This window comes from Staurois parvus, unplaced genomic scaffold (genome assembly GCF_062004578.1).
Source record: "Staurois parvus isolate SC_StPar_1 unplaced genomic scaffold, SC_StPar_1.0 ptg002753l, whole genome shotgun sequence".
NCBI classification, from domain to species: Eukaryota; Metazoa; Chordata; class Amphibia; order Anura; family Ranidae; genus Staurois; species Staurois parvus.
The window spans coordinates 2,668,011-2,689,322 of record NW_028320549.1 but is presented as its reverse complement, the minus strand read 5'-3'; the positions used below and the strand labels follow the sequence as shown (position 1 = coordinate 2,689,322).

Genomic DNA, 21,312 nt, shown 5'->3' with positions numbered 1-21,312 from the left:
TTTCCCTACAGGTCCGTACAACAGAAACTAATTGATAGATCTAATTCTCACGAGTGACAGAGGCCACACATGGTTTGAAATTCATCTTGTCCCTGCTGAAGTGGCTGAATTTCGATCTGTCTATGGCCACCTTTATTCCCATGGCAGCAAAATAGTTAAAGGGGTAAAACTTGGGGAAATCTGCTTGCATTGCAGAGATGTCCTAGATTGTAAGCTCCAAGGAGTAGGGCCCTCCTTTCCCTCTTGTATTGAACTGTATTGTCTCCTGTTATATTGTAAAGCGCTGAGCAAACTGTTGGCCATATATAAATCCTGTATAATAATAATAATGTACTGCATAATTTTTTTTTTAATATGTTCCCTGAATTAAGCTTTAAATAATTGTTTAAAACACTCATTTAATATTTTATTTTATTTGTTCCCAGAACTCACATCAACCTCAATTATCTGCACTATCAGGCTGAGGCCAGCAAGGCTTTAAGCCACAACCTTCACAAACAAATACATTGTGGAGCGTGAGTCTGAGTGCAGAGCTTTGACTGAGACAAAATTAAAACAGGCATTAATATTTTTCAGAATTCATTTATAAAATCTGCATGAGGAGAAGCATGGAGATATTGCCTATACTAACCAATAAGTGGTTAGCGTTCATTATTTTCACCCGGCCTGCATTACACAAGAGTGGAATTTGATTGGTTGCTGTAGACAATGTATACTGTTTCCTTTCAACCCATAGTGGGCCCATACTCAAATGTAGACATAAAGCTGTGACCATTTATGCTGGGATGAATAAATAGAGAAGACATGCTGGTCCAGGTTCCATCCAGGGCTAGAACATGTCTGGAGGCAGATCTTCAGTCTTCAAACCTGATAGTTCCTTCTTCATCAGAGTATATATGACCAAAGCCTGAGGCCTTCAAACAAGTGCCTGTTCGTTATCCTTTATCCATTCTGCTGTGCCTGCTATAACAGTTTTATGTCAATATTTAAAGCAAACATGTACGTTGCTTGTAGTTGCCAAAATAACAGGTTTGCTTAATAGTGGAATTTTATACTTCCCCCTTCTGCCCTAATGTGCTGCAAGACTTCTAAAAAAAACCAGTACGTCTCGAAATGGGAGGAACACATAATACTTCTCAAAAAGTGCTAATTTATTAATTGTTTGCATTGCAGACCATGATCAGTGAATCATGGGTGTGATGCATAGGCTCCTGCAAACTCATCCTCCAATCCCAGGTCTGGATGGAAGTACAGACCTTCAGTTATGGAGCTGGAGGAAGTATAGAATTGACTACAAGTAAGTACAGTGAGGTCACTGCATCTCCATTGTGATCTATGAATCCATAGATCAACTGGAACTTATCTGTGATGGGGAGACTGCAGCTTTGTAGATGGAGCCATGCACAGCAATGCCAAAAAAATCATGAAAAAATAGGCAGAAGCCAGCAGGAGAATCACCCTACGATTCAAGTGAGGGTGGGAGGGGGGCAGTTTGAGAATGGGGAGGTCTGTCAAATGGCACCATGTTTCATGTTAAACTCTAAATATTGGGTGTAACATGAAACAATGTCAGAAGGGTAGAATTAGCCTTTAAATATTAGGTCATGTTAACATACTTGAATGGGTAATTCATGGCTGGGCTGGCTGCTCAATAACCCTGGTTGTGATTTTATTCTTCTGTCAGTGTATGGTTGGGAGTAACACCCAACAGAAATGTCTTGTTTTCAGCAGCAGGGTACCACATACAGTTTCCTTTTATTACAGAGTGTCTATTATTGTTAGAGAATTCATGGCTGGTCTCTCGTTAGTGCTGAGCTTTTCTTCTGTGACTGTTGAATTGGAGATGACACCCAGAAAGTGTCTTATTCTCAAGAACAGAACGCACTTCTTCTGGTTTGTAGCCCCAGGGACCCATGTTGCCCTGTAATAAATGCATTAAATAATTTGCATTAATCAGGTTACACAATCCATTAAGCACATTATATAACTTTAGTTACATGAACAGTCATGTTTACCATATTAATACCAGAAGTTATGTAAGGAATCTCTTATAAACAACAGTTTTGTGCGAAGTTCTGAACTAGCATTCCTAATATTGGTCTGTAAGAATGGCAGTTTACTTCCACCACACTTGACATGGTGGGACCTATGTGAATACCTGCCATGACATATTGAGAGAAAGAATGGGGTTTAGTGCAAGGATGGAGTTTTGCAGGTTCAGCAGATGGCACCATGTCATGTCCGCAGAGAGGGGGTAGGTCTTCTATGGTGTTTTTCATTACCATACAGTATTCTGGATACCATCTAATATATGTAACTAAACCCTATTCAATAAAGTATACCTCATATATATTGTAAATCACACCCTACTAAAAGTGCTCTACGTGCTAATATGTACATTTTTCTAATATGGATACATTCAAATAAACAAAATATTAATAGTACAGTGCTTAAATGTGACTACATAAAAACAATTGCACAAATATTGTGTATGAAAGTGTAGTATTGGCCTATTCTCATCTGGATAAGGCTAGGTTCACACCTATGAAGTTTGCGTTTGATCCCTTTCTGCAGTGCTTTTTGCGGTGTGTGTTGTATTTTTGCACATGCATTTTTATGCATTTTTTTATGTGTTTTGCGTTTTTTTCCCCCAACTTGTTGCTGGGCAGATAAAAACACAAAACGTGTCACAAACACATCAAAAATGTACTAGCTTTTCTTCAGCGTCTCCATTGAAGTCTATAGACCCAAAAACACAAGGTTTGGCGTTCCTTGACCCTTTCCAAAAAACACATCGGGTGAAAGCGCGGAGATGTGAACCTATCCCATAGGAAATCATGTTAAATGGACTGCTGTGCATTTCTGCGAAACACGACAGAAAATGCATAGGTGTGAACCTAGACTTAGTCATAGAACGGCGTCCGGAGCTGACATGATGACATCCTATGATGAAATGCATTGAGCGAAGCAAGGCATCATGACATCATTCCATACCACTGAAGCACATGCATGGACCAGAAGAGCTGGAGGTGCGCAGCTCCAGATGAGAATAAACAAATACATACAAGTGATCTAGAAAAACACACATTGAAGGAGTGTACTGGTGCTAGGGGTGCATATTGAGGATCAGGTGTGGTTAATGGAAAATTCACAGACAATGGAAAGTAAAAATGAAATCACTTTTTCTGGTTTTTCAAGTACTTTAGGTATTATGGACTGTTTGCTGTGAAGAGTGTCATGCCGTGATTTTGGCACTTATGCCTTGCTCCACCCAACGTATTTCATCATAGGATGCCATCAGAACCGTCTCCAGATGAGAATAAACCAATGCAACACTTTCATATACAATATTTGTAGGACTGTTTTCATGTGGTCATATTTATGCACTATATTAGTAATAATGTCTTTGTATGTATGTATTCATATTATAAAACTCTATAAGTATGAGTTTTAGTTACCTACTGTATATTAGATGGTATTTAGAGGGCTGTATATTCTGAATATATCTTTTCATATAAGGAAACCTATCAAGAGCGAAATACTGTAGGCTCCTATTGGTGACTTTTTCCCAGAAATTCTAGTTGCTTGAATTTCATGCTAATGTATAACTACAATAATAAGTCATTGATATGGAACATAAGTAGGTAGCCACTGAACTTCATACTCCTAAAATTTGATTGACACAGACACTTGAAGGCACCATTGTTATTTTAGATGGTAGATTTAACATCCTAAACTAGTCTTTCTCATTAAGGGTTCTATGAAATTGTAGGGTTCTTTGTGAGGTTTCTGGGGGTTACTTGAACAGAGAACAGTGGTTAATTGATCTCCCACCTACAGTAATCACCAACAAGGGAACATTTTCTGCTGACTACCAATGTAAGCAGTCATTTCCCCCCTGATCACTAATGATACACTGCAAACTTTTAACTGTCTGCATTTCTTTTTATCATGCTATTAGTTATATGACCCCTGGTTCACACTTGCCTGTGGCTGCAGACTGGTTGGCGGTGCAGGAATCGCACCTGTTCCTGCACCCGTAACCACCTGCAGCCGCATCACATTTCTTTTGCGAGACACGGGGGGGATTCCATTCAAAATTAATGGTACCCCCTACCCATCTCATCTCGCAGTGTGATGGGGGGTGTGGGACCCGCACAGAAAACCATTTCCATGCGGATTCATTTTGGGAAAGGTGCATGCACCTTTTCCTTGTGTGAAAATTTGGGCACAGTAGCCCATTCAAATGAATGGGCTGCTGTGCCCATGCAAATGCGGGGCACACGACCCGCACTAGTGTGAACCGGACCTAAAACTCCTCCAGATCGTCCCACGCAGCTATCACCTTTTGTATCACCTCCCCCTTCCTTTAGATTGTAAGCTCCATGAGCAGGACCCTCATATTCCTTCTGTACTGAAATGTATTGTAATTTTACTGTCTCCCTTATATTGTAAAGAGCTGCGCAAACTGTTTGTGCTATATAAATCCTGTATAATAATAATAAAACTGGATGTAATGTACATTGTAATTATGCAGAATAGTCTATACCTACACTTCAGTTTTAACCGGAAATGTGAAAACGAATGCAGCCACTGCAAATAAAGTCAACAACACAAAGTGCTCACTATCTAACCCAGAGAATCAAGCTTTGATTTGACACTATAATGTACTGTCATATATTACCTTATAAATGATTTTGCCCTCTTGCAGAATGTAAAGCCTCTCAGGGAGGGCAGCGTACTTGGCACTGCACAAGTTTTCCATAGTGTCTAACACCACAGGACAAGAAGGCAGCTCCTCAAGCAGACGTTTGGCTGCAACCAGGCGGTCTTGAATGTTCTGATGCCTATTTATTGAGATATTATTTTTCAAGGCCCATCCATCTAGAAAAGAAAATACATACATAGAAATATCATGGTCACTCTTGAGAAGCTGCACCTGAGCAGTAAGCTGCAGCCAGCACTAGAGCAAGTACATGTAGACAGGTAGTGGCTGTAGGAGGCTGATGCAATAAAGAATGAAAAAAAAGGATGAAAACACTATTTTATGATGGAAAAAATGCTGGTAATTATTTGTGTTACACAATGGGTGCACTTTGGATTGCTTCAGACTTCAGATAAGCCTTTGGTGTCTTTCCCCCGTCCATTTGTTTGTAAGCTCCTTCAAGCAGGCTCCTCCTAAGCCCGGTTTTTCTATTTTTTGTTTCAAGCATATGATGAACTTGTAATATGATTGCACTTTATAAACAAATAATAATATTTATAGTGTTAGTACACATAATACTTTTTTTTTTGCATTTTTTTTTTGCTTAATCTCTTCCCACCCAGCCTCAGCATCCCTTTAATAAGGTTTGTATCATCAGGGGGGTGGAAAGGATCAGTAATCATGTGACCACTGTGATTGGTTATCACAGTGGTCACAGATGCGGGATCCGGTCCTGCCAGCTATAGATCATTAGTGTGAACTAAGAGCTGTCTTTCTGTGGGCAGCACAGTGGCTAAATGGTTAGCACTTCTGCCTGGCAGCACTAGGGTCATTGGTTCAAATCCCAGCCACGGCACCACCTGCCTGGAGTTTGCATGTTCTCCCTGTGCCTACGTGGGTTTCCTCCGGGTACTCCGGTTTCCTCCCACACTCCAAAGACATGCTGGTAAATTAATTGGATCCTGTCTAAATTTGCCCTAGTATATGTATGAATTAATGTAAGTTAGGGACCTTAGATTGTACACCTCTTGAGGGTTAGGGACTGATGTGAATGTACAATATATATGTAAAGCGCTGTGTAAATTGACGGAGCTATATAAGTACCTGAAATAAATAAATAAAATGAGCGAACTCTCAGCAGAGGAACAATGGATTCCCAGTAACAAACATGTGCGGGTATGGGTATTAATGCACATACAGTATATGTTACGTGGGTGGAAACAGGTTGCGGATTAACCACATGCCTACAGCGCACTTATACCCCCTTCCTGCCCAGGCCAATTTTCAGCTTTCAGCGCTCTCACACTTTGAATGACAATTACTCAGTCATGCAACACTGTACCCATATAAGATTTTCATCCTTCTTTCACACAAATAGTTTTCTTTTGGTGGTATTTAATCACCACTGTTTTTTTTTTCACTGTAAACGAAAAAAGAACGAAAATGTTGAAAAAAAATGTGTTTTTCTTAGTTTCTGCTATTAAAATTTGCAAATAAGTAATTTTTCTTCACAAATTTTGACCACAATTTATACTGCTACATTTCTGTGGTAAAAATAACATGAATCAGTGCATATTATTTGGTCTGTTTGAAAGCTATAGAGTCTACAAGCTATGGGACCAATCATTGAAAATTGATCCCATCTGATGTACCGATGGCAATTTCTTGGGGCCCTAACAAGCGAGGACAGTACAAATACCCCCTAAATGACCCCTTTTTGGAAAGTAGACATTCCAAAGTATTTAGTAAGAGGCCTGGTGAGTTTTTTGAAGTTGTAATTTTTTCCCACAATTCTTTGGAAAATGAGGTTTTTATTTATTTACGGCCCCCAAAAAATTGACATATTAACAAGTTATTTCTCACATACAGCACAGACATACTTGCAGCTATACCCCAAAATACTTTCTGCTACTCCTCCTGAATATAATGATACCAAATGTGTGAGACTCTCTATGTGGATAGAGAGTCCCAAAACATACAAGGAGCACTATCAGGTGTGCTAGGGACATAAATTACACATCTAATATCTTGACTATCTATTACACTTCTGAAGGCCCTGAAGCAGCAGGACAATGGAATTACCCACAAAAGGACCCCATTTTGAGAAGCAAACGCCCCAACATATATTCTATGAGGCATAATGAGTCTTTTGAACATGTCGTTTTTGTTTCACAAGTTTTTGAAATATGTGGAAAGAAAATGAAAACTTTTTTTTTTTACACAAAATGCACTGATGGGTGCTGATGAGGCTGCACTTGTGGGTGCTAATGAGGCTGCACTTGTGGGTGCTGATGGGGGTGCACTGCTGGGTGCTGACGAGGGTGCGCTGATGGGGGTGCACTGATGGGTGCTGATGAGAAGTGATGAGGCTGCACTAATGGGCACTGATGAGGTTGCACTGATGTGCAATAATGCACTGCACTGAGATTGCACTGATAAACTGCCACTGATGGGTGCTAATAAGGATCCACTGATAGGGTGGCACTGATGTGTACGAATAAGTGGCACTGATGTACACTGATAAGCTGCAGTAAGTAGGTAGCACTTCTGGTAACTGATGAGCACTGATAAGTTGCAGTAATGAGACAGCACTGATGAGCACCGATAAGCTGCAGTGATAAGGCAGCACTGGTGGACACTGATGGGCACTGATGAGCACCGATATGCACAGGTGTGCACTGATATGCACAGCTGCTCACTGATGTACACAGATGGGCACTGATATGCACAGATGGGCACTGAAGAGCACTGAAATGCACAGATGGGCACCGAAGAGCACTGATATGCACAGATGGGTACTAATGCACCCAGATGGGCACTCACTGGTGGGCACTGATATGCACTCACTGGCGGGTACTGATGAGCACAGATGGGCACTCACTGGTGGGCACAGATGGGCACTGACGGCACTTATATGCACTCACTGATGAGCACAGATGGGCACTGACGGGCACCGATGAGCACTGATATGCACTCACTGGTGGGCACTGATGAGCATAGATGGGCACTGATGAGCACACTCACAGTTTAGGAACCAATTCTCTCTCCTTTCCTCGGTATTGGTGTGAGGAAAGGAGAGAGAAAACGCAGCCATGACCCTGCTGTGTTTACATTTGTGATCGCTCTGTCGAAGGACGAGCGATCACAAATGTAAACAGCTGCTGTAATTGGCCGTTCACCCCCTCTTCATGATGTGCTGTATCCGAGGGACACAGCCATCACAGTTCCCAATGTGCGCCGCCAGGGGTGCGCGGGAAGCGCGATCACGGTAGGATGTCATATGACGCCCTCCCAGAACTGGCCGGCCGCGGTGAAGTCGTCATTCATCTATCTGCGGTCGGGAAGTGGTTAAACTGTTTAAATATTTCTACAGGCTAACAGTAAGGCTAGGGTCACATATGAGCAGATCAGGAACAACTAATTGCGTGTGTTCCTGACCAGCTGAGAAATGCACTTCTCTCTAGCAGTTGTGCACAGGTGCCATTAATTCTTATTGTCACCCACTTGTGTTTTTGCACGTGCAAAACTGCATGGTGCTGCAGCATCATGTGGTTCCATGTGGCACGTTCCTAAAAATGGGTCAGAGACTATTATCCCTGTGATTCTCATGGGTACAGCAGCCCATTCAAATGTGCACGCACATATGTGAACCCAGTCTAAGGGTTCGTTTAGACGTGATTTGAAATTTTAGATACCATGAATGTCTATTAACAAGACCTGTCACATTAAGAAGTGTTATTGATTTGTTTTAGACGTATTTGTGTTGCATTAAATTACTTTGCCAAACGCCTCCTCTGTATTAGTTTTCTTTTTTTCAAACAGAAGAACAAGCCATCAGGACATTGTGCCTCATGCACAGGGGCGGACTGACCATTTGGAAACTCGGGCATTGCCCGAGGGCTCAGGGTCAGTAGGGGGCCCCATGAGATGCCCCTGGTACATTTTTCATAGGCTTTTTTGAGTTTGGGCAAGGACACAGGGGCCCCATGATCCCATATTGCCCGGGGGCCCCACGAGTTGTCAGTCCGCCCCTGCTCATGCATAGTGGCAATAATACAGAACTTGTTCCATGGCTCGCAATACAACAAACAGAATATCATCATTTTACTCCCATGCAGTAAAAAAAGAAGAAATATAATCAGGGCAGAGACTCAAGCTGACTATGGGAGTAGGGAGTTACATGCATTTGTTTTCTATTGTATAGATTGTTGTACTGTCATCTCAGCTAGTAATTTCTAAGCTTTCTCAGCTTTCTAATGCACCTCAAATGCACTGTTAGGGCTCATGTACACTGCAGTTCCTAAACTCATGTTCAGGAGCTGTTGAGTGTTTTTTTCAGCAGCCCCTGAACTCTCCCTAATGTTTTCCTATGTGTCCATGTACACATAGTCGTTTACAGTAGTTTACAGTTGAGTTTGCAGTCGGTTTTTTTAACACACCAAACTTGCATTCAGGAGTAGATTTTATCAGTGTTTCAAACGCGTGTAAATGTGGTTAACTGCGTTTATAAGCGTTTTTTTAACTATACCATGTCCATATGCTCTCCAGAGCCTTTTTCCATCATCAGAAATGTATGCAAAGTGTTTTCCATGTATTCAAATGGACCCAGTACACCAGCGCAGTCAGTTCCAGGTTTCATGTGAAGGAAAAAATGGTAGAACGTGCTGCATTCAGAGGCGGACTGACAACTCAAGGGGTCTCTGGGCAATAGGGGATCATGGGGCCCCTGTGTCCTTGCCCAAACTCAAAAAAGCCTATGAAAAAGGTACCAGGGGCATTTCATGGGGCCCCCTACTGACCCCGGGCCCTCGGGCAGTGCCTGAGTTTCCAAATGGTCAGTCCGCCCCTGGCTGCATTATGCTCATGATGGGATCCATAGTGAAAACAACCAGAAAAGACAGGTAATCTCAACACATACTGCTCTCTCTGCTTCTGCTCTCTCTATTCCTCTAAAAATGTCTGAAATAGTTAATTTTTGACTGTTTTTCAGTGCATTCTGGGCATTTGGGAAGGTCTCCTGAGGAGATCTTTTAAAAACGCTTCTAAACGCGCATAAACGTGGTATGCAAATGCGGCTAAATTGACGTTTTTTAACCTACGTTTTCCAGCAGTCAGTTTCCATCGTTCAGAAGAGTTTTCCAAACGCCCCGTATACATGAGTCCTTAAAGCCCTAGGCTCCTTTGTGGCACATGTACATTGACATGGATGGAGGCATTTGGGGAGTGGTGAAGTCAGCCAAACACTGCATGCTGGATAAAGTTTGGTGAAATGCCAACACAACCACATGAACTACACTGTCATCTATAATGGACATAATTGGTAAAGAGCAATGGCAGACGCTCATGAGGCTTTAAAAATGCAGATCAAATGTCCATTCTTGGTGCACGTGTCAACTTAGCCTAGTGCACACATGGCAGAGCATACTCAAGATAAGGGAGTTGGTAAACAATGGCATTTTATATAGGAGTATACATATTTTAAAAGTTTGGAGACACTGTATACTGGGACATATCGCAGTCACGTATAGCAGAACATTGTAGATATCAATATATGGACACCTGTAAGAGTAATAGAGATATACTGTACCTTCTGCATGGGCCTCATCAATGTAGATAATCAAAAAATCAGCCACAGAACTGAAATCCTGGACAAGCTTATTAAACTCACTGAGCTTGAACAGGAACGGGGGTCATGTACAGCTTCCGAATGTGAGAACCAACGGTCGCTGACCTGCAGAAACCAAAACAGCATCACTGCTTACTATGATACAGCAGGTAGAAATAAACTGATAATGTTCTATAAAATATATTTTATTACAATATTCCTGCAGACATGTCCTACAGTGATTTGTTATTTTTAAATATTATCATTAAACACATTTTCTGTATAAGCACAACTGAGAGGAACTCAAAGCGGAGTTCCAACCAAAAGTGGAAGCTCCGCTTACGTGTCCCATCCCCTCTGCTGCCACATTTGGCCACCTTTGGGGGGGGGGGGGGTAGCGGGTAGATGGTTTTAACAGGCACCCGATTACACTTCTAGCTCAGTTTGCCACAGCGAACTGAGTCAAAAGTGCGCCTACCCCCGCAGCCCTCTGGGACACTTCCAAGGACCCAGAGGAATGCGGCCCATTCACAAAGCGCAGCGTGCTTCGTGCATGCGCAGTAAGAGACCAGCTTCTCTGCTGCTTTCCCATAGTCAAGAAACCGGCTGTGAAGCCACAAGGCTTTTCTGCTGGTTTCCCTTAGTCCAGATGGCGGCACCAGCACATGACAGTCGACTGAAGAATCGGCTTGGGGTGAGGAGAATGCAAACGGTGTAGGAATTACAACAGTTTGCATATGTGCCTCCCACTTTTTAAGCTACCAAAAGTAATGGGACAATTGGCTTCTCAACTGTTCCATGGCCAGGTGTGTGTTATTCCCTCATTATCCCAATTACAATGAGCAGATAAAAGGTCCAGAGTTCATTTCAAGTGTGCTATTTGCATTTGGAATCTGTTGCTGTCAACTCTCAAGATGAGATCCAAAGGGCTGTCACTATCAGTGAAGCAAGCCATCATTAGGCTGAAAAAACAAAACAAACCCATCAGAGAGATAGCAAAAACATTAGGCGTGGCCAAAACAACTGTTTGGAACATTCTTAAAAAGAAGGAACGCAGCAGTGAGCTCAGCAACACCAAAAGACCCGGAAGACCACGGAAAACAACTGTGGTGGATGACCGAAGAATTCTTTCCCTGGTGAAGAAAACACCCTTCACAACGGTTGGCCAGATCAAGAACACTCTCCATGAGGTAGGTGTATGTGTGTCAAAGTCAACAATCAAGAGAAGACTTCACCAGAGTGAATACAGAGGGTTCACCACAAGATGTAAACCATTGGTGAGCCTCAAAAATAGGAAGGCCAGATTAGAGTTTGCCAAACGACATCTAAAAAAGCCTTCACAGTTCTGGAACAACATCCTATGGACAGATGAGACCAAGATCAACTTGTACCAGAGTGATGGGAAGAGAAGAGTATGGAGAAGGAAAGGATCTGCTCATGATCCTAAACATACCATCTCATCAGTGAAGCATGGTGGTGGTAGTGTCATGGCGTGGGCATGTATGGCTGCCAATGGAACTGGTTCTCTTGTATTTATTGATGATGTGACTGCTGACAAAAGCAGCAGAATGAATTCTGAAGTGTTTCAGGCAATATTATCTGCTCATATTCAGCCAAATGCTTCACAACTCATTGGACGCCGCTTCACAGTGCAGATGGACAATGACCCAAAGCATACTGCAAAAGCAACCAAAGAGTTTTTTTTAAGGGAAAGAAGTGGAATGTTATGCAATGGCCAAGTCAATCACCTGACCTGAATCCGATTAAGCATGCATTTCACTTGCTGAAGACAAAACTGAAGGGAAAATGCTCCAAGAACAAGCAGGAACTGAAGACAGTTGCAGTAGAGGCCTGGCAGAGCATCACCAGGGATGAAACCCAGTGTCTGGTGATGTCTATGCGTTCCAGACTTAAGGCTGTAATTGACTGCAAAGGATTTGCAACCAAGTATTAAAAAGTGAAAGTTTGATTTATGATTATTATTCTGTCCCATTACTTTTGGTCCCTTAACAAGTGGGAGGCATATATGCAAACTGTTGTAATTCCTACACCGTTCACCTGATTTGGATGTAAATACTCTCAAATTAAAGATGATAGTCTGCAGTTAAAGCACATCTTGTTTGTTTCATTTCAAATCCATTGTGGTGGTGTATAGAGCCAAAAATGTTAGAATTGTGTTGATGTCCCAATATTTATGGACCTGACTGTATATATATATATACATACAGTTGTGTTCAAAATAATAGCAGTGTGTTGAAAAAAGTGAATAAAGCTCAAAATCCTTCTAATAGCTTTTATTTCCATACACACAAATGCATTGGGAACACTACACATTCTATTCCAAATCAAAACATGAAGAAAAACATATCAAATTTGTGTTGTTCCTCTAAAAATTTGAAGAAAAGTGAATATTAGACTGTTCAAAAATAGCAGTGTTTGTATTCTTCTTTACAAACTCAAACATTCACTATATAAACTGAAAAATGTTTGAAGATTTTGCTTTCCTTTGAATCACTTAATGAATATTTAGTTGTATAAGCACTGTTTCTGAGAACTGCTGTACATCTGTGTTGCATGGAGTCAACCAACTTCTGGCACCTGTGAACAGGTATTCCAGCCCAGGATGATTGGACTACATTCCACAGTTCTTCTCTATTTCTTGGTTTTGCCTCAGAAACGGCATTTTTGCTGTCACCCCACAAGTTTTCTATTGGCTTAAAATCCGGGGATTGGGCTGGCGACTCCATAACATCAATCTTGTTGGTCTGGAACCAAGATGTTGAACGTTTACTGGTGTGTTTGGGGTCGTTGTCTTGTTGGAACACCCATTTCAAGGGCAATTCCTCTTCAGCATAAGACAGCATGACCTCTTCAAGTATTCTGATGTATTCAAACTGATTCATGATCCCTGGTATGCGATAAATAGGCCCAACACCGTAGTATGAGAAACATTCTTCTATCCATTCGAATGGTAGTTTTTCGCTTTCTTCCACGTCTTTCAGGTTTTGGTTGTCATTTTAAAGCATTTGCGGTCATTTTAGCTGAGCAGCCTATCATTTTCTGCACTTCTTTATATGTTTTCCCCTCTCCAATCAACTTTTTAATCAAGGTACGCTGTTCTTCTGAACAATGTCTGGAACGACCCATTTTCCTCAGAATTTCAGAGAGAAATGCACTGTAACCAGCATGTACAACATTTGCTGCCTTCCTTCCTTAAATAAGGGCAATAATTGCCATCTGTTTTTTCAAAGAATGAATGACCTCACTAATAGAACTCCACACTGCTATTATTTTGAACATGCCCATTTCAATTAGTGATTCAATTACACAGAATCAGCAGCATGCATGTCATGACTGTTGGGTCTGTTGGATTTCTATTACTCTACTATACCTGCTAGTAAATTATTTGCCATGTAGAAATATAATTTCTCCCAAAAACAGTGATTGATCAGGTTAGTGATGACTGACTGCTATTATTTTGAACACAAATGAAAATATATATATAGTGTTGCGCTCTCAACCCTTCAATCAATATATATAAAAAGAATTATTAATGTGTATTAATAAACATAAATACTTATACTTTTGAATCTTCTGAATCAACTCAGATAAACCATGTGCATAGGGCAGTGATAAATAAACAAGAATATAAAAAATATAAAAATAATATATGTATATATATATAATTATATATAATATATGTGAAATTAATGTCCCAAAAAGTGACTTTGTGCTGGAAAAATCTTCAATAGCATTAAATCGGTGACTGCTTGTGACTCCTCCCTCAAGTGAAGATATGCGCTCACCTCATAGGTAGCCTGCAATTAGGCTATTAAAGCTTGCGGTTCACCTCCTTTGGAACCTGCTTGTTAAGAACTCCTGTTACAAGATATCCATGGAATGCGACATATACTATGGAATAAATCTCCTCTCATAGGGTGCGATTCCTCTATTTTTTCGTCTCCATGCAGTTCTCCATATACAAAAAAGATCTTGACATGGTGCTTTATCGTTTTAAAAGCTTGACTTTTATTTGCTATAAGGTATGGCACTCACATGTATTCGGATAGTAGTAGTACAAATGTGATCCCAGACTGCCGCTGACTGCCGGAGCTGTGCGCTCGTGGTCCGGCAAACGGACTGACTCCCTCCGAGTGACGTTAACAGTCCCACCCCTACGCGTTACGCCACTGGTCACGTGGCTTCATCAGGGGGATTTGATTGATTTGAATCAAATCCCCCTGATGAAGCCACGTGACCAGTGGCGTAACGCGTAGGGGTGGGACTGTTAACGTCACTCGGAGGGAGTCAGTCCGTTTGCCGGACCACGAGCGCACAGCTCCGGCAGTCAGCGGCAGTCTGGGATCACATTTGTACTACTACTATCCGAATACATGTGAGTGCCATACCTTATAGCAAATAAAAGTCAAGCTTTTAAAACGATAAAGCACCATGTCAAGATCTTTTTTGTATATGGAGAACTGCATGGAGACGAAAAAATAGAGGAATCGCACCCTATGAGAGGAGATTTATTCCATAGTATACTGTATGTCGCATTCCATGGATATCTTGTAACAGGAGTTCTTAACAAGCAGGTTCCAAAGGAGGTGAACCGCAAGCTTTAATAGCCTAATTGCAGGCTACCTATGAGGTGAGCGCATATCTTCACTTGAGGGAGGAGTCACAAGCAGTCACCGATTTAATGCTATTGAAGATTTTTCCAGCACAAAGTCACTTTTTGGGACATTAATTTCACATATATTATATATAATTATATATATATACATATATTATTTTTATATTTTTTATATTCTTGTTTATTTATCACTGCCCTATGCACATGGTTTATCTGAGTTGATTCAGAAGATTCAAAAGTATAAGTATTTATGTTTATTAATACACATTAATAATTATTTTTATATATATTGATTGAAGGGTTGAGAGCGCAACACTATATATATATTTTCATTTCACGTTTTTCACATTGGTAGTTATGTGCTAGAGGTTTGCGATCCAACATTAGAAATTTTTGTTTATCCTTTGGCTCGCAAGATTTCTTTCAATTATTTTGAACACAACTGTATATATATATATATATATATATATATATATATATACAGTGCCTTGAAAAAGTATTCATGCCCCTTGAAATTGTCCACATTTTGTCATGTTACAACCAAAACCGTAAATGTATTTTACTAGGATTTTATCTGATAAACCAACACAAAGTGGCACATAATTGTGAAGTAGAAGGAAAATGATAAATGGTTTTCAAAATGTTTTACAAATAAATATCTGAAAAGTGCGACGTGCATTTGTATTCAGCCCCCATTACTCTGATACCCCTAACCAATTGCCTTCAGAAGTCACCTAATTAGTAAATAGAGTCCACCGGAGTGCAATTTAATCTCAGTATAAATAAAGCTGTTCTATGAAGCCCTCAGAGGTTTGTTAGAGAACATTAGTGAACGAACAGCATCATGAAGGCCAAGGAACACACCAGACAGGTCAGGGGTAAAGTTGTGAAAATTAAAGCAGGTCCCAAACTTTGAACATCTCACGGAGTACTGTTCAATCTATCACACGAAAATGGAAAGAGTATGGCACAACTGCAAACCTACCAAGACATGGCTGTCCACCTAAACTGACAGGCCGGGCAAAGAGCATTAATCAGATAAGTAGCCAAAAGGCCTATGGTAACTCTTGAGGAGCTGCAGAGATCCACAGCTCAGCTGGGAGAATCTGTCCACAGGGCAACTATTAGTCGTGCACTCCACAAATCTGGCCTTCATGGAAGAGTGGCAAGGAGAAAGCCATTGTTGAAAGAAAGCCATAAGAAGTCCTGTTTGCAGTTTGTGAGAAGCCATGTGGGGAACTCAGCAAACATGTGGAAGAAGGTGCTTTGGTCAGATGAGACCAAAATGGAACTTTTTGGCCTAAAAGCAAAATGGCAGATAACTAACACTGCACATCACCCTGAACACACCGTGCCCACCGTGAAACATGGTGGTGGCAACATCATGTTGTGGAAATGCTTTTCTTCAGCAGGGACAGGGAAGCTGGTCAGAGTTGATGGGAAGAGGGATGGAGCCAAATACAGGGCAATCTTAGAAGAAAACCTGTAAAGAGTCTGCAAAAGACTTGAGACTGGGGCGGAGGTTCACCTTCCAGCAGCACAACGATCCTAAACATACAGCCAGAGCTACAATGGAATGGTTTAGATCAAAGCATATTCATGTGTTAGAATGGCCCAGTCAAAGTCCAGACCTAAATCCAATTGAGAATCTGTGGCAAGACTTGAAAATTGCTGTTCGCATACTCTCTCCATCCAATCTGACAGAGCTTGAGCTATTTTGTAAAGAAAAATGGTCACAAATGTCCCTCTCTAGATGTGCAAAGCTGGTAGCAACATCCCCAAAATGATTTGCAGCTGGAATTGCAGCAAAAGGTGGTTCTACAAAGTATTGACTCAGGGAGGCTGAATACAAATATACTCCACACTTTTCAGATTTTTATTTGTAAAAAACTTTGAAAACCATTTATCATTTTCCTTCCACTTCACAATTATGTAACTTTTTGTTGGTCTATCACAGGGGTGGGCAAACTTTTTGACTTGAGAGCCGCAATGGGTTCATATATTGGACCCGGGGGCCAGACCAAGAGTAGATGAATGATGTGTATGTGTCATCCATAGTAAGTATAGTAATATTCCCCCATATAGTAATTCACCCCCCATAGTAATTCATCCCCCATAGTAATTCATCCCCCATAGTAATTCATCCCCCATATAGTAATTCATCCCCCATATAGTAATTCATCCCTCATATAGTAATTCATCCCCCATAGTATTTCATCCCCCATAGTAATTCATCCCCCATATAGTAATTCATCCCCCCTATAGTAATTAATCCCCCATAGTAATTCATCCCCCATATAGTAATTCATCCCCCATATAGTAATTCATCCCCCCTACAGTAATTCATCCCCCATATAGTAATTCATCCCCCCTATAGTAATTAATCCCCCATATAGTAATTCATCCACCCTATAGTAATTAATTCCCCATATTAATTCATCCCCCATATTAAGTCCCCAAGTCCCCCCTGTGTCAATTCACTTACCTTTGCACCGCGCGTTCCTCTCGCCGCGTTCCCGTGCCGTTCCGGTGTAGCATGAAAATCTGTCTCCTATGAGGATCTGTCCCCCTCGACATATCTGCGCATGTGCCAGTTTCAGGCATTAGCAGCCGATCGGCGATCTCCGGCACATGCGCAGATACGTCGAGGGGGACAGATCCTCATAGGAGACAGATTTTCATGCTACACCGATCTTCAGGGCGGACTGTGAGAGGAGCCTAGCTCCGCGGGCCGGATTAAAAGGTCCGCCGGGCCGTAGTTTGCCCATTGCTGGTCTATCACATAAAATCTCAATAAAATACATTTACATTTTTTGGTTGTAACATGACAAAATGTGGAAAATTACTTTTTCAAGGCACTGTATGTATTTATTTATTACAGTCATCTTTATATAGAATTTCTAAATGTATATATATCATGATGTATACAACAGAAGGATTTATTTTAAAATATGTAGCAAACATTTGCAGGTTACCAGAGGCATTAATTGCCAAATAAGACCACTTATTGCTCCTGAACTTGTTAATCCACCTATTTAAGGCACATTTAAAAAAGTAAAGTGATAGAGCTCTTCTTGTAGCACATCAGATATTGATACCAAGAGGCATATTCAATAATGCAAAGCCCAATAACCCTCAGCACTTTTTTCTTTCCGCTTCAAAGACTTAAGGTACAAACACCGGTTACCTCTGTTCTATTTAAGGCAATAAACCATAGCAACCATTCAGAATTAATGGGTTGCATATATGGCGCTTTGCTGTTTTAACTGCTTTACTGATCACTAGACTCAAGTCCAGTTATTATTCTAGATATAAGGAGGTTATATTATGCATGCTGGAAGGTTAACTTTGCTCCAGTCTAGATTGGTCTATATATAGATAGGGCTCTTAGATTGTAAGCTTCTCGTGCGCAGGAGCCTAAGTGGATTTACAATATATGTAAAAATACCACATAAATTGTCAGCACTAAATACCTGTAATAAATAAATTAAAATAAAATAAATACATTAATACAACCACTTGCCCTCCTGAGGATTTACCCCCTTTCCTGACCAGGCCATTTTTTGAGTTACGGCGCTACGTTACTTTAACTGGTGATTGTGCGGTCATGCAAAGCTGCACGCAAATTACGTCCTTTTTTTCCTATGAATTGAACTTTCTTTCTGTGGTATTTGATTGCCTGTGTGTTTTTTATTTTTTGTGCTATAACAAAAAAAAGACTGACAATTTTGAGAAAAAAACTATTTTTAATTTTTTGCTATTACACATGTCCTGTAAAAAAATTTTAAAAATCAAATTTCGATATAAATTTATGCCAGAATGTATTCTGCTACATGTCTTTGCTAAAAAAAATCCTAATACGTGTAAATGAATTGGTTTGGGTGACAGTCATAGCGTTTACAAATGGCGGTATATATATTGGGATTTTTATTTAATTTTTTTTCATTTTTACTAGTAATGGCGGTGATCAGCGACTTATAGAGGGTCTGCGGTGGACATTCTGACACTGGGGGGAACTGACTTGGTGTCACTGGCATCCCCAGTGACACCAATACAGTGATCAGTGCTAAAAAAAAAAGCACTGACACTGTACTAATGGCACTAGGCAGGAAGGGGTTAACATGAGGGGTGATCAAAGGGTTAACTGTGTGCTGGGAATGTTTTACTAGGGGGCGGGATGTGTGTGATTCACTGTAATCACACTGCTGTGGATGGTTGTGCTGTGCACAACCATCCACAGCAGTGTGCCCGAGCCGACAGGGAGGAGGACTGTTAGTAAGCAAAACAGTCCTCCTCCCTGTTGGAGATCCTCGGAAATCACGGGGCGTCGGCGAGTAATTACCGGCCAGGTCCGGTGATTGACAGCCACGGCCGTGAGTGGCGGGTATATATGCGATTTTGCGCACCACTGCCGCCCTGTAGCAGTATCTCTGCTATAGGGCGGTCGGCAAGTGGTTAAATGCAAACAACTACTCCCCACATGCCTAATGCGCTGCTGCCCTTAATAATTAGAGCGGTATTAAACCCAAAAGAACAATTTAATATATTACAGCCTACCAATCCTTAAATCTAGTAGCTGCATTAGCTTTCTTTTTAAGGCTTTTTTTGCCTTTTTTTCACTTTGTGATATGGCCAGCAACACACCACCTGTTTTAGAGTGGATAGCAACATTTGGACATCTTTGGATAGCAACATTGTAGGTCTGGGGAGAAGATAGTGTTAGATGCAGATTTATTTTATCCTTAACTCAGCAGCCAGACTCATCCACCTTACCAACCGCTCCGCATCTGCCTCCCCCCTCTGTCATTCCCTCCAATGGCTTCCAATTGCCCAACGCATTAAATTCAAACTACTAACATTGACGTACAAAGCTATTCATAACACTGCCCCAAACTACCTCACCGACCTGATATCCAAATACTACCCAACCCGTACTCTTCGCTCCTCACAAGACCTCCTACTTTCTAGCTCCCTGGTCTCCTCCTCCCATGCCCGACTGCAGGACTTCTCCAGGACTTCCCCATCCTCTGGAACTCACTACCCCAATCCATCAGACTGTCACCTACCCTCCTCATCTTTAGGCGCACCCTGAAAACCCACCTCTTCAGGGAAGCCTACACCTCCCTCACCTAACAGCCAATCTCCTCCACTCCTCCCACCACTCCATCCTCCACAGCCACTTCCTCCTGTATCACTATCCCCTACCTACTAGATTGTAAGCTCGAAAGAGCAGGGTCCTCGAACCGCTCGTGTATTGTTTTGTTACTGTATTGTCTCATGCACTGTCCCCCACTATATTGTACAGTGCTGAGCATACTTTTTGGCGCTATATAAACACTGTATAATAATAATAATATTGCAGTAACAAATTAAAGCTGAACTCCAGATAATATGTTTTGAGCAGTTACAACAGTTTTCTTTTCCTTTAGGGTTAAAGGTTTTAAATACTGAATATAAATCAAAGCTGACCATTATAAGCACCCCTGTCAGTGTCAAATCATCTGTCTCAACATGCTGACATTATTGCTGGACAGCTTGGTCTGTTGTGGGAAGTTGAAAAAAAAAAACAGATTAACTGGCAGGATCACCAGGTGAAAAAAAGCATAATAATGAATGCGGCCGTGACACCTAAGAATTGGTAATCTGCAATATAAACCTTTTGGTTTGGGGTTATTATTTTAATAGCCAGTGTCCTGTACAGGTTTTCACACCTCCTGAGCATGCCAGCAATGAATAAAGAAGACATCCACAGTACATACCTTTCATATAATCCCATATGTGGTGCAATTCACCATCCAGGTCCACCACTGGTGTGTTGGGTGCAGTATCTCCCAAAAATGCCTCATCTTCCAGGCGAAGCCACATAATTTGCAGCACAGACCACAAGAACTTGAAGGTGAAGACGGTGGGTCCCCAGTCTTCGTACTGAAACTTTGGCACACGAGCACCGGTCATCTCAAAGCGAGATTTCAGCACCGATGCCATGGTCTGTGGAAAGAGGATCATGAGGAGTCTGCCTACTGCCACATACAGAAAGAGAGAACAGAAGATCAGAGCCTTCTGCACATAACGAACGATGTGTTTTATCATCTGGACAGACTGCGATGCTGAATAAACCCAACCTGCAAGTGTGCAACTCATTGCTCACGCTGGGCTCTTTATTACTCCTAGTAGCCCAACCTGCTTCATGGGGACTGTCCCCTAGGGGAACGATTTGCTGGCAGCAAAAACAGATAGGTGTTTCCCTTCCACAGACACGCTATCTGCTCTATGAAACATGTGACGAAGGAATGTCCTATAAACATTTATTTATGTCAAAGTGCAGCCTTCCTTATATAACATTGAAACATGCATATACTCCCAACT

General features: G+C 41.3%; 1 protein-coding gene across 1 annotated transcript; it reads right to left on the bottom strand.

Annotated features, from left to right (window-relative positions):
* Positions 1–393: 393 nt before the first annotated feature.
* Positions 394–21,100, bottom strand: DIO1 (iodothyronine deiodinase 1). Its single transcript, XM_089666527.1, has 4 exons — positions 20,706–21,100; positions 10,293–10,436; positions 4,685–4,884; positions 394–1,921 (listed from the first exon to the last, which is right to left on the bottom strand). The coding sequence occupies exons 1-4, from the start codon at positions 21,085–21,087 to the stop codon at positions 1,805–1,807; spliced, it is 843 nt and encodes a 280-aa protein (XP_089522653.1). The 5' UTR covers positions 21,088–21,100; the 3' UTR covers positions 394–1,804.
* Between the last annotated feature and the right edge of the window lie 212 nt (positions 21,101–21,312).